General features: G+C 39.2%; 1 protein-coding gene across 1 annotated transcript in view; it reads left to right on the top strand.

Moving 5' to 3' along the window:
* Positions 1 to 14,565, top strand: part of ENPP3 (ectonucleotide pyrophosphatase/phosphodiesterase 3) — an 82,054-nt gene that overhangs the window by 43,917 nt on the left and 23,572 nt on the right. Inside the window, exons 15-18 of the mRNA XM_014451919.2 lie at positions 2,512 to 2,639; positions 9,365 to 9,431; positions 11,196 to 11,283; positions 13,001 to 13,179. Coding sequence (XP_014307405.1) covers positions 2,512 to 2,639; positions 9,365 to 9,431; positions 11,196 to 11,283; positions 13,001 to 13,179 — 462 coding nt within the window. The remainder of the gene's footprint in view (positions 1 to 2,511; positions 2,640 to 9,364; positions 9,432 to 11,195; positions 11,284 to 13,000; positions 13,180 to 14,565) is intronic.

Genomic DNA, 14,565 nt, shown 5'->3' with positions numbered 1-14,565 from the left:
GCTTAGCATAATGCTCTCCAGTTCCATCCATGCTGTTGCAAATGGTAAGATCTCTTTTTACACAGCGTAGTATTCATGTGTAGATGTACCACAGTTTTCTAATCCATTCATCTGCTGATGGGCACTTAGGCTGTTTCCAAATCTTAGCTATGGTAAATTGTGCTGCTATGAACATAGGGGTGCATATATTCTTTCTGATTGGTGTTTCTAGTTTCTTGGGATATATTCCTAGAAGTGGGATCACTGGGTCAAATAGGAGTTCCATTTTTATTTTTTTGAGGACACTCCATACTGTTTTCTACAGTGGCTGCACTAGTCTGCATTCCCACCAGCAGTGCACAAGGGTTCCTTTATCTTTGAATCCTCACCAGCACTTGTCATTTGTTGATTTGTTGATGATAGCCATTCTGACAGGTGTGAGGTGGTACAGCCTTGTCATTTTGATTTGCACCTCTCAGATAATTAGTGACTTTGAGCATGTTTTCATATGTCTGTTGGCCTTCCTTATGTCCTCTCTTGAAAAGTATCTATTTAGGTCCATTGCCCATTTTTTGATTGGGTTGTTTACCTTTCTTTTGTTAAGTTGTATGAGTTCCCATACCTATATTCTTTATCTGAATTATTTTTTTTCTTCTTAAAAAGGTCATATGGGAGAAAAAGTTCCTTCATAGTCTATTTCTCATTACCTCATTTTTTTAACATAGATACTAAGTTTGATTTTTACATACTTTTAAAATATGCTAGGTACAGCAGCAATAATTAAAGAAACAACATTACTTTCTAATTTGTGAGAAATTCAGAATATTTTGCAAATAGGGAGACTACTAGATCTCAAAACCTACTGAGTTGATTTAAAAAGTAAGCAAATGTGGGTGATTTAAAGTGTAAATGAGTCAATTGTGAAGGGATTTTTGGTGCAATTAAAGTAATTTTAAAAATTTTTACTTATTCTACTAGTGTAGTATATATTTTTCATATGTAATTTAGGCTCAAAAGTACCATTGTAAATCTAGACTTATATTTATTTTATCTCAAAAAAGGAAGGGAAGTTTATGGTGTGTAAAGATAAAGATATATATAAAACTTAGAATATCAAACAATATAATTTACATCACATTTTTAATTGTAATCTAAATATTGTTGCAATAATAGAAATAATAATTAGGGAATGAGACCACATTGGTAATAGTTTTAATATTCCTATTGTATTAGCTAAGCTTGACTCTTCTTGTGTATTTTTAAATATGTTTTCATTGATTTCAGAGAGAAGAAGGGAGAGGGAGAGAGAGAGAGAAACGTTAACGCTGAGAGAGAATCATCAATCGGCTGCCTCTTGCATGTCCCCCTATTGGAGACCAAGCCCAAAACCCCGGCATGTGCCCTGACCGGGAATTGAACTGTAACCTCCTGATTCATGGGTCGATACTCAACCACTGAACCACACTAGCCAGCAAATCTTGTTTTTAAAAAGTGCTTAATAAATTGTTGAAGTAAAATTGTTGAATTAGTTTTCACAGTTTATGTGACATGAAGAAATAATTTATCTGCAACAAAGAAGTGTTGGCAAGGATGTGGAGAAAAGGGAACCCTCATGCACTGTTGATGGGAATGGATTGGTGCAACCACTATGGAAAACTGTATGGAGGTTCCCCCCAAAATTAAAAATGAAACTGCCCTATGACCTAGCAATTCCACCTAAAACACTAAAATGGGAGAATATATGCACCCCATGTTCATTGCAGCATTATTTACAATAGACTGAACCCAGGACTTCTTCAGATGAGACCCCGAAGAAGACTTGGAAGCAACCCAAGTGCCCATCAATAGACGAACGAATAAAAAGATGGTGTAATATAATGGATAAAAAGGCGGCATCCCAACAAATGTATACTCACTTTGAATAATTATTAATTCCAATGGATTAAATCTGAAAAGAAAGAAACATCAATTCAACTATTAGAAAAAAGTTTGTATACATTTTTTGGGACACCCTACATAACGGAATGTTACTCCGCCATAAGAAGGAGTGAAATCTTACATTTGCACAGCATGGTTGGCACTAGGGAGTATTACACTAAGTGAAATAAGTCAGTTAGAGGCAGACAAATATCACATGATTTCACTTATATGTGGGATCTAAAGAAAAACATAAACACATGAACAAAAATAGAAACAGACTCATAGATACAGAGAACAGACTGATGATTGCCAGATAGCAGGGGGTTTGGGGGGCTGAGTGAAAAAAGGTGAAGGGATTACGAATTACGAATTGGTAGTTACAAAATAGTCATGGGGATGTGAAGTGCAGCATAGGGAATATAGTCAATAATATTGCAATAACATGTATGGCGCCAGGTAGGTACTTGAAATATCGGAGGGTAGGGGAAAATCACTTTGTAAAGTAGATGATAGTCTAACCACTATGCACTATGCCTGAAACCAATATAAAGTGATTTTGAATATAAACTGGCATAGAAAAACAAAATTAAAATTTTTTTATCTGTTTTTCAGTGCCGAAAACCTGATCAGCATTTCAAACCTTATTTGACTCCCAACTTGCCAAAACGACTGCACTTTGCCAACAATGTCAGAATTGACAAAGCTCATCTTTTGATGGATCGCCAGTGGCTGGCTGCGAGGTTTGTGTGTCCCTTTACTTATAATACTTTTACCAACTATCTTTCATTATGAAGTTACTTGACCTTACCCTGTTATTGTGATCACATACATTTTTTTTGAGCATGACATTTTCTTGACCTTTTTATATGCTACCCAGAACTTCTGTGTTTGAAGTGAGTGTTATTAGGTTGCTGATTTTAGCTTCCCAATCTTCATGATATAGATGAGAATGAGGAAGGAGGCTGAGATGGTTCATTGATTGTTCCAGAGATTGTCAGTACCAATACATTCTACCCCCCACCCCCAACCATGGTCTCCTTTAGGCAGCAGATATAAAGATGATATCAGTTGTCTTCCAGGCTGGCTCTTTAAGATATTTGTCATCTTTGTGGTTTTTGTAAAAGAACATGTTTATGGCTGTAAAGGCAAGCCAATGATTGGCTGTTGCATTTCTTTTTCTAGTTATCATTGTAATTCATGTTGATCATTGAGCCTTTGCAAAATATGTGTGTTTACGGAAAATAAAAATCATTGCATCCCCAAATAACCAATTCATTGATTTAACAAGATGTTACTGACACTTGCTTGTGCCAGACCCTGTTTTGGGCATTTGAGATACAGAAATGATTCCTGCTCTCTTTGTCAAATGGAGAAGACTGATCATCAGCCAGTAAACAAAAGATACACACTTTCTGGTAGTTTAATGTTTCCTACTTAAAAATTTTATTCTAGCATTTTTGCCAGGCGTGTAAGTGGATATAAAGAGAATCAGGCTCATATTATGTTTTCTGGACTATCTTATTTGTTGTATGCTACATAAAGCCAGGGGACATGCAGAGGACAGTGAGAATACTGTGGCTGAAAGATGTTTAACAAAGAAAGGAGATGAAGGGAGACGAGGGAGTTGGGTTCTAATATAACTGTGTGTGGGACAAGGAACTGGAGATTGGCCTAGCCTAACTTTTTAAAATATATTTTTATTGACTTCAGAGAGGAAGGGAGAGGAAGAGAAAGAGAGAAACATCAATGATGAGAGAGAATCATTGATTGGCTGCCTCCTGCATGCCCCCTACTGGGGACCGAGCCGCAACCCGGGCATGCTCCCTGACTGGGAATTGAACCGTAACTTCCTGGTTCACAGGTGGACGTTCAACCACTGAGCCATGCCAGCCGGACAGCCTACTCTATTTTAAAAGGTTCTAGGAAACCCAAGCAGGTTCATTGCTAGGCCAGAGAGTGCAGTTTCACACCTGGTCACTAGATGGCACCAGGCTCTTCTTGATGTTAGAATTTCTTAACCTTTGTGTGCCTCAGTGGGCTATATCGCGGCTCAGAACAGCATTCTCTAAATTTTAGAGTCTAAAAGAAGGATAACATATGTGAACAATACTAAACTTTACTTATATTAAATATATAGGATTACTAGTAGTGTACATATGTTCTATATAAATAAATATACGTCCAAATGTGGGTAAGTTCTCCAAATTGTTATCGTTAGGAGTATGAGATCAAAGAGTTAGGAGACCAAATGAGAAAGGGCCCATCCATCCCACAGCATGACCTATGGGTTATAGAAGGAGAGTCCAGCCACCAGAATACTTCTGGGTTTCATGCATGAATACCCAGTCTCAAATGATGAGCTTTGTCCATTTATTTTATTTTTTAAAAAAATATTTTATTCATTTTTTTACAGAGAGGAAGGGAGAGGGATAGAGAGTTAGAAACATCAATGAGAGAGAAACATCGATCAGCTGCCTCCTGCACACCCACTACTGGGGATGTGCCTGCAACCAAGGTACATGCCCTTGACTGGAATCGAACCTGAGACCCTTCAGTCCGCAGGCCGACGCTCTGTCCACTGAGCCAAACTGGTTAGGGCTGAGCTTTGTCCATTTAATAGCTAGCAGCGTGATGTAAAAGAAAAACTGCAGCAGGAGAGTTCAAGACCAGGCTCTGCACCTAGCTTCTTGTGAGAACTTGGACAAATTAGTATCCTGACCCCCAGGACTTCGTTTTTCTCACCTGGAACCCAAAATGAGCCTGGTTTTATTATTCTCTTGCTATTAGCACACCAATTAAACCAATTTAGATTATAAAAAATGCTGAGTACAGCCCAAACCAGAACAACCCGAACAAACCAGAACAACTTCTTCTCATCTGAAGAAGTCCTGGGGTCAGTCTGTTCCCAATGCTTAACACCTGAGTCTCAGACTACCAGTTTTTTAAGTGAAAGTATGCATCTTTAGTTACAGTGTTCAAAATTTGGTAACTAGATTAGACTCCCATTTCAAAATTATTGCAAATCTCATCATTTCAGTGTAATCTATTTCATTCATCCTCCTCCTCCTTCTCATCATCATACTTATTTTACCCAACATGTGTTATGTTTTATTAATTTGGGAAAACCCAATTATTTGAAACTGTAGTTGAAGTGTTGTGCAAGTCCCTTCCAGAGAAACATGAATAACTGTTTATTGGGAATATTTGTTGGAAATAAGCCTTATATTTATTAGAAGCTGACAAATCTGTTGTGTAGATGTGTACGTTTCCCCACGTCCCGCGTGGTTCAGGGTTCAGGATCTGGAAGAGGGGCCGCACACAAATGAAAGAGACCAGACAAGAAACAATAATTTGGAAATTGGGGGGCCAGGCGAGAGCCCATCCCAGGAGATGGACTCTGCTTATGCTCAGACCTTGTCATCATTTTATTGAGTTTGGGATACACCCATAGCCCTTAGGCAGGCAAGTTCCAGTAACAGACAGACTATCTTATCTGTAAGGATTTGCATGACTATCTGGTGGGGAAGTTGCTTCAGCTACCATTGTCTCAACTAAACAGTGGGTGCATAGCCCTGACCTTTGCCAGCGCTTCAAGGGTCACCAGCATTCCGGGCTCCTTGTCCACACCTCTCTGCTAGAGAAGACAATAGGCAGCTTCCCACAATCTGTTCCAGGCACCTTTCTAAGAAATGGAAATAGGACACAGTTCCCACACTAAAGGTCTTAGCCCAGGTGGGGAGGGCGACCACAGCTGTAATCAGGTGTAACAACTGCTGCACTAGGATCAAGCCATGGCACAGGTGTGGCCAGAGAGAGTCAGAGAATGCTTCCTGGAAGCGTGATTCCTGCTCTGTGTTTTGAAGACTTGGAGTGAGTTAGTCTGAATGTTGCCACACACAGCGGTTCCGCCCTGTGCAGTGGTGCAGTCTGTGCATTGCAAGAGGCGCTCAGCCAAGAAGATGGATGCAAGCAACTCACCAAGCCCTGACATGGGCTGGAGCTGGAGGAGGAAAGAAATATTTCCCTTTGCTGGAAGGCATCTATCTGCCTGCCAAGCTCTGAGCACTGCCAGGCCTTGTCTTCTCAGAGGTGCTTCTTTCTCTAAATGCTCAGCAGCAGCCCAGGGGCCAAGAAATGGCAGAAAGAACTAGACTTCAGCAATTGCAAGTAGTCCTGTGTCGCTAGGGCACTGGGTGGAATGAAGCTGCCTTCTGCATGAAGGACCTTATCTGACATGACTAAGGAGTGTGACTTTGACCCGGAAGAAAGAGGCCACTGGTAAATACCAGGTGACTGGAGGTGAATATTGTGGAATTTACATTTCAGAGAGCTCACTGCAGCAGCCTTATGGAGGAGGATGATCAAGTGAGTGGCAGGGAGGCCAGTTGGGAAGAGGTGTAGGGATCCATGCTTCAGTGTATAACAGCCCCCAGACAGGCTGTAGGGCAGTGGAGCAACAATGGTAACTCATTATCAGAAAAGTAATTTTAGTGAACTCATAACTTACTAGGTAGTACTAGTTCATCATATTCTGTCCCACATTTGTATTCATTAAAACACAATCCATTTGCAGCAGTGATAAATAGCGTTAAATAGGATTAGGGGTGTGTGTGTGTTTATAGGAAGATTCTGAGTCACATAACCAATTAGGAAATTTGTTCAGATGAGAGTTAATGAGGGATCTAGCTTAGCAGGGTGTCAGCAGAAGTGAAAGGGAAAATGTGCAAGATACTATAGGGAGAGATAGGACTTGGCAACTGGGTACCGTGAAAGAAGTCTTGCTCATTTCCCATTTGTGTCATTACCCAGCTGTGGTGGAGACCTGGCCTTGATCTCGACTTTATTAATTAGACATGAAGAAGATTAAAAAGAATTTGTTCCAAAAGATTTTAGATAGTACTTGGAAGTTGAGCTAAATTATGACACATAAAATCAACTCATCTTTTCCAAATGACAGCTTCCATTTTCCCAGATGTCATTTCCAGAGCCAAATTAATGGTTGGAAACATAAGCAGAATAGTTAGAAGAACAAGTTTTTAAAGTTTTCACTTGCAATAGGAAATGGAGCTTTTTAAAGCAATATTTTTTTTAAAAAATATATTTTTACAGATTTTAGAGAGGGAGAGAGAGATAGAAATATCAATGATGGGAGATAATCATTGATTGGCTGCCTCCTGCACGTTCCACAGTGGGGATCCAGCCCACAACCTGGGCATGTGCCCTGACTGGGAATCCAACCGTGTCCATAGGACAATGCTCAACCACTGAGTCATGCTGGCTCGGCTTGGTTCTGAATAAAGATTTGCAATACTTACTAAAGTTTTCTAATGGAGTTGCATTAAGAGTAATAAGATTATTCTATATAGATTTTTCTGAAAATAGGTAAGTAAAGGATCACTTTTAGAAAATTTTACCAATGACTTGGCTTAAAAGACCTTTTCTTTCACTAATGAATAATCTAGCTTCCCACAGAGAATTAAAACCTTAATTATTAATAGTCAGTAATTTTGGGGGGCCAAATATCTATGCAGTAAGGATAAAAATAGTTTTTAAACAGCTTTTACCTTAGACCAGCGGTTCTCAGCCTGTGGGTCGTGACCCCTTTGGCGGTCGAACGACCCTTTCACAGGGGTCTCCTAAGACCATCCTGCATATCAGATATTTACATTACGATTCATAACAGTAGCAACATTACAGTTATGAAGTAGCAACGAAAATAATTTTATGGTTGGGTCACAACATGAGGAACTGTATTTAAAGGGTCAGAAGGTTGAGAACAACTGCCTTAGACCAACAATTTTATTGGAATTAACTAAGGTAAGGACATGATATGGCACTTTAGGGTAATCAAATTTAAACGTCTTATAAATAGGACTCCTCTTGCCTCCCCATTCCTGGTATTACTTAATGTCTTCCTTTTCTCTATTGGGTAAAATTGAGTGTGGCCTGCTCAGTGTTGTGATTTATTTTTTTATCTTATGATTTATTTTTATTTAAGCTGAGTGAGAGTTACTTATGACTTTTTAAAAAGTTTATTTTTTTAAAGATACAAATTAAAGTCCTGCTCTCAGCTGATCCTACAATTTAAAACCAAACAAGAACATTGTGTGTGTGTGTGTGTGTGTGTTAGTCTGGGGAATGGGAGGTGGGGAGTGGGAAAGCAAATGAGAGAAATCCTTTTTTTAAAAAATGTATTTTTATTGATTTCAAAGAGGAAGGGAGAGGGAGAAAGAGCCAGAAACATCAATGATGAGAGAGAACCACTGACCAGCTGCCTCCTGCATGCCCCCCGCTAGGGACTGAGCCTGCAATCCCAGCATGTGCCCTTGACCAGAATCAAACCCAGGACCCTTCAGTCTGCAGGCCAACACTCTATCCACTGAGCCAAACCAGCTAGGGCTATGAGAGAAATCTTTTAAGTATTTCTTTCACCCCCCCCTTTAGAGTTCTAATTTGAACCAGCACAAAATTGTTGCTTAAAAAAAAATCGAAGTTCATTGATTGCTATATCATTTTCAATATAAATACTAACTTAAATAAAATTACTGATACTGCTCAATTCAAAGATTAAAATATAAAAAATTAGGCAAAGAAACAAATTGAATTTGAATATTCATTCAAGTAATAGAGCAATAGTGTATGGAAGAAAATCCCATAAGTTAAAAATAAACTCTGAATTTACAAAATATATTGGCTTGTCCTTACCAAGTGTTATAATTAACTTGCCTTGAGTATTCTTTACTCATACTTTTATATTATTTTCCTAAACATCTCTGCCATAAAATAGGAATCAATATTTTTTTCCAGCCCTAGCTGGTTTGGTCACTGGATAGAGCGTCAGCCTGTAGACCGAAGGGTCCCGGGTTCAGTTCTGGTCAAGGGCACGTACCTCCATTTCAGGCTCCTCCCTGGCCCAGACCCTGGTTGGGGCACATGCAGGCGGCAACCAATTGATGTGTTTCTCTCACATTGATATTTATCTCTGTCTTTCCTTCTCTCTTCCACTCGCTCTAAAAATTTATGAAAAAATATCCTCGGGTGAGGATTAAAAAAAAAAAATGTTTTTTTTTTCCAGTTTCAAAAATGTATTTCTAAAACAAAGTAACATATTAATCAAACTATTCTTAATAACACAGGCATTAATGTGTAAGTGTACAGGTAAGTATGAAGACAAATTCTTATTTTACTCTAACCCTTTTTTTGTTATCCTTTGTCAATGTCAAAGAGGCAAACGCTTTTGACTTCTTTTTGTAGACCCCGGAATTCTCCTTCCTTCTCTTCTACTATTCTGTTTGTTCCTCTGGGGTTATGAATTTGAGCATTAAAAAAACTATATTTATGCTGTTGTTGACAGAAAAATTTACTCATATAAATGCAGAAGCTACATAAAAATCTACTAAAGCCAAGTTTGCAATAAGATCATATCAATACATTATCAGAGTGTAATAATATTATTTCTTTATAGGAGCAAATCAAGTTCATCCTGTGGAGGAGGCAATCATGGTTTTGACAATAAGTTTAAGGCCATGGAGGTAACTCGCTGTTTGTTTGTTGTTTTTTTTTTTTTGGTCAACAAATATTAATTGAGCACCTACTTTGTGATAGCCAATGTTCAGGACTCCTGACTATATCTATAAACAAAACCAAAACAGATGAAGATCCCTGCCCTCAAAAGCTTTCCTTCTAGATAATTGGCATAGTAAAGGAATATATTATTTGGTATGTTAGGGAAATAAAATATAAAGCAGAGTAGGTTAAAATTGGGAGTGTTTCATGATGCCATGGGGGCAATATGCAGCTGAAAATAAGGTGCATAGGATAAGATTTATTGAGTTGACACTTGAACAGAGACTTTAAAAAGGTGAAAGAAATAAACTTTCAGGGGACAGGTGTCCCAGGCAGAGGAAAGTACAGTGCAAAGGCAGTTAGGTTGGAATGAGTCTGATGTGTTGGGGGCGGGAGAGCCTTCGTAGACTATTGCAAGGCTGTTGGACCGTGGCTGCAGCTGATTGGAGGAGAAGAGGTGAGAGTTCAGTTGGACATGTTTAGTTCAAAATATGCCTTAGACATCTAAATGGAGATATTATGTAGGTAATTAAAGAGGAAGTCTATCCAGAGATGAAAGTGTGAATTCTAGGTATATAAACTATGTAATAGAGATGTGACTAGATAAGATCCTCAGAGATTAAGTGTAGGCAGAGCCCTACACACTTTTACTTGAAGAGCTTGAGAGAAGAAGAATTACTAGCAAAGAGGCCTAGAAGTAGAACCAGTGAGGAAGGAGGAAAACCAGGAGCATGTGGTGTTCTAGAAGCCCAGGAAAGAAACTACTCAGAGGAGCCCAGGAGTAAGTGTAGCCAGTATTCCCCCACAGGTAAAACTTGATGTGTGTAAACTATTGTCTTATCTAGTTGCGCACACACACACACACACACACACACACACACACACTCCTACACTCCTTTCCAAATAGAGAAAAATGTGTTAGGCTCTTTATGAATATACTGCCTCTTCACATTGTCATGATGAGTTATATGTTTTGGTAAATATTTTTTAAAACCTCTGGAGAGAGAGCGCTTCTCTATTAGTTAGGCACCATTTGATAAATAAGTTAATTCAAGAAAAATCTATACTTCCAATTCTTTGCTGATTATCTTAGAAAATTATATATATTCCTGTGACCAGAAAAGAATTGTTCATATATGCTTGATACTTTTATTCTAGTTATTTGCAATCTAAAGCAAATAGGTCTGTTATAAATAATGAAGTTAACTTTACTTAACAAAAAAAAATAGATCATTTCACCCTAAAAATAAAAGGGATAGATATTTGAGAAATCAGTGGGTTAGTACAAATTGTGCAAAAAAATGTAATCCTTAGAAACTTCAACATTTTTGTCAAGTATTAACATATTTGAGCAATGATAGGAAAGGACTATGAAAAGAGTATCTAATGGCATATGATGAATTTCTAATTTATATTGTCCAGATGTTGTAGAATTGGGCTGGCTTTGGTTGTCCAATGTAGCTTATATTCTCCTGGTCTGTTGACATATGAGGTGCTGTGGAAACAGGTAGCTTTAGAAAAAGTTTACAAAGTATGGATTATATTTTATTGGGGTTGGTACAACTTCCAGGTGGAAATGATATAAAAGTAATTTTTAAATCTGAAAAGAAACACTTATGGAGGTGTATATACAAGCAGGAGAGCTATCACAAAAAGACAATTGTGTCACTTCCAACATCTGTTTTTGAGTTTAAATTGCATCTAGTAATAATAGAATTATTGCCACCTAGGCTATCTTTTTGGCACATGGACCCAGTTTTAAAGAGAAGACTGAAGTTGAACCATTTGACAATATCGAAGTCTATAACCTAATGTGTGGTAAGTACATCTACATAAATTCAATAGAAAAATGTGGCTATAATTTAAATGTATTTTGAAATTGGTGCTAAATTGAATCCCAGAGGTGGAGGCTATGCACTATGTAGACAGAAAGGAGAAAAAATGAGGAAGAATTATTTATTATCCAGAACTATTCATCCTACGAGTGAATTCTTTCTTTTTTTTCTTGTAACGCTAAACATTAGATCTCAGGAGACCAGCTTTTCTGTTAGTTAGGCACTAGATGAAAATTGAATAAAACTTAGATGAATAAAATGACTCTTTCAACTTTTCAAAGCAGGAAAAATACACTTAGAAACATAAGTATTTTCTTATAATTACAGAGAGAATGTTTCTGACATAAAAGGAAAGTAAGAAAGTCCTATTTGGATAGACACTTATAATTAGTTTTAGGGAATCTAACCTACATTCCTGATTACATGCTTACCTCAGATCATTGTATTAACAAAATATTTATGTAGGTAAGGCAATAAGTAAGTTAGCTTTAAGAATTCAGAAATAGCCCTAACCAGTTTGGCTCAATGGATAGAGCGTCGGCCTGCGGACTCAAGGGTCCCAGGTTCGATTCTAGTCAAGGTCATGTACCTTGGTTGCAGGCACATACCCAATAGGGAGTTTGCAGGAGGCAGCTGATGGATGTTTCTCTCTCATCGATGTTTCTAACTCTCTATCCCTCTCCCCTCCTCTCTGTAAGAAATCAATAAAATATATTAAAAAAATATTTTTAAAAAAAGAATTCAGAAATAAATATGCTCACAATGCCATTCTTTTAACAAATATATATACTTTTATTGATTTCAGAGAGGAAGGGAGAAAGAGAAATAGAAACATCAATGATGAGAGAGAATCATTGATCGGCTGCCCACACATCCCACACTGGGAACCGAAGCTGTGACTGGGGCATGTGCCCTGACTGGGAATCAAACCATGACCTCCTGGTTCATAGGTAGATGCTCAACCACTGAGCCACGCCGGCTGGGTGACACTATGCCATTCTTAATCTTACCAAGGCCTATGGCAATTGAATATGACTTAGAAACCAAAGCATATCCATTTAAATATAATGTGCCATTGCCTTAGCAATTTAAATTTTGGGTCCCCTGCTGAGTGTGTGGTCAGGGCTGCTGGCCCTGTGTGGGGAGGGTCCTAGGGAACCAGGTGGGCTGCAGCTCGCGGAGAGATTTGTTTGGTCGTTCTCATCAGGAGCCACGTTAAAGCTATGTCTGTAAAAATATCTGTGTATTTTGCTTGTATAGGAAAAAATTAGAGAACATTAGAGTTAAAAGCTTTTAAAAAGTACCTGTCCTTAGAGAATTTTCACATAATTAAGTAAGCATACTAGAAGTAAGATCACTTAACTTCTTTAAACTTGTTTTGCCAAAAGTATAGATTTGCCAAAAGTATAAGGAACAAAGTGATCATTGTAGCAGTGATGCTTTTCTTTGGAGAAACGGAAACATTCCAGAAAGTTCCCGCAGCCCATCCACAGCAACGGTTCCTATTCTCTAGAAAGACTAGGGGGCGGAAACTCTGGGGGCCGAAAGTCAGGAAACCGAGTGGCATATGCAGCTTGCGGCTGCATCACAGCAGCATTTATTAAAGGATGCGCACAGTGGGTGTTTGTGCTCTTCCGTCTCCCACACAGATGCTGTTGCCTTCCAACCTAAATCTACTTTGAACTTCTTTTTCAAAACAGACCTTCTACACATTCAGCCAGCACCAAACAACGGTACCCACGGTAGTTTAAACCATCTTCTGAAGGCGCCTTTTTATGAGCCGTCCCATGCGGCAGAAGTGTCCAAGTTGTCAGTTTGTGGCTTTACTGTTCCACTGCCCACAGACACTCTAGATTGTTCATGCGCAGCATTACCCAACGTAAGTAATAACTTTATGTATCTGTAAGGATGTAAAGGGGGCAAGCTAATCTAGGAGCAGGGGAGGGAGCTGTCAACCAGCTTTGTGTTCTAGCCCAGATATTGACTAGATAAATCTAAGTGGGTTCAGTTGGAAATGAGAGATACACCGCAAGATTAAGTACGTGAATTTGCTTCGTAAACTGGAAAGCACTATTTGGAAATTGTTAATTCTCTTGTGAGCTAACTGTCCCTAACCATTTAAAACAGTAGAATCTTGAAGCTCTCTTGATTTCCCTCCTAAATCATCTCTCTTCTTATATTGTAAGATCAGATGGTCCTGGATGGTTATTTAGAGCAGAAAGAGCAGGGAGGGTACAGGGATGGTGATCTGGGGTAGGTGCTGTGGAGTTTACTCAGCCAAACGCCTAGCATTCAAAATGGGAGGTAACAGTGAGAGCTGTCCTTCAGGCAGTACTTGGAGGCTGGCTGACAAACGGCACTGGGAATTTCATTTAAGTGGGCTGGGTGACTTGCTGAGTTCAGGGGCAAAACTTTAGATCCCAGGAGACTTTCAGCAAAGGGAGATTCCAGTTCAAGGAAGGAGCCCCAACTGCTCAGAGTCAGTACAGGAGGTTAAAATGCAAGGATCAAGCCTATCTGTGAGAATTAGAGCCCATGGGCGGGGCTAAGATTTCAGAATGGAGTGAGAGCCCAGTTATTAGGAGACTATGAAGCTAAAATGAATGTCAAGGGGCCAAGTTCAAAATGTGGTTGTGGAGCTAAATAAACCACCTGCTGCCTCACGTAAGAGTTTATAGCCAGGAGTCAGCAAAGACTTTACATTCCCTAAGCCTCAAAATAACATTACACCACATAAGTAAATAAATACACAAATAACCAATAAAAAGAGGCTTCAAGGGCCAAAAATCCAGTCAAGCTTCCCAATAAAAAGCAAACACACAGCAAAGATCAGAATACAAGTGTGGGCTTCTTACCTACTACTTCAGATAACCTCAATGGAATTTCACTTAAAATAATCCTATGTAATAAAAGGCTAGTATGCAAATTGACCAAACTGTGGAATGACCAGATGCTATGATGAGCATTGACCTCCAGGGTGCAGACACTCAACCCAGGAGCTGCCCCCTGGTGGTCAGTGTGCTCCCAAAGGGGGAGCACCGCTCAGCCAGAAGCTGGGCTCACGCCTGGGGAGCGCAGCGCTAAGGATGTCCAACTGATCACTTAGGCCAGCTCCCCATCAGTTGGACATCCCCTGAGGACTCCCAGACTGCAAGAGGGCACAGGCCGGGTTGAGGGAATCTTCTCCCCCCCCCCCCCCATGATTTTGTGCACAAGGCCTCTAGTAATAATCATAAAACATTACAAAGCAGACACTTTAGTCCCC

The sequence above is a fragment of the Myotis lucifugus genome, unplaced genomic scaffold (genome assembly GCF_000147115.1).
Source record: "Myotis lucifugus unplaced genomic scaffold, Myoluc2.0 scaffold_11, whole genome shotgun sequence".
NCBI lineage: Eukaryota > Metazoa > Chordata > Mammalia > Chiroptera > Vespertilionidae > Myotis > Myotis lucifugus.
This window is presented reverse-complemented; position numbering and strand designations above follow the sequence as displayed.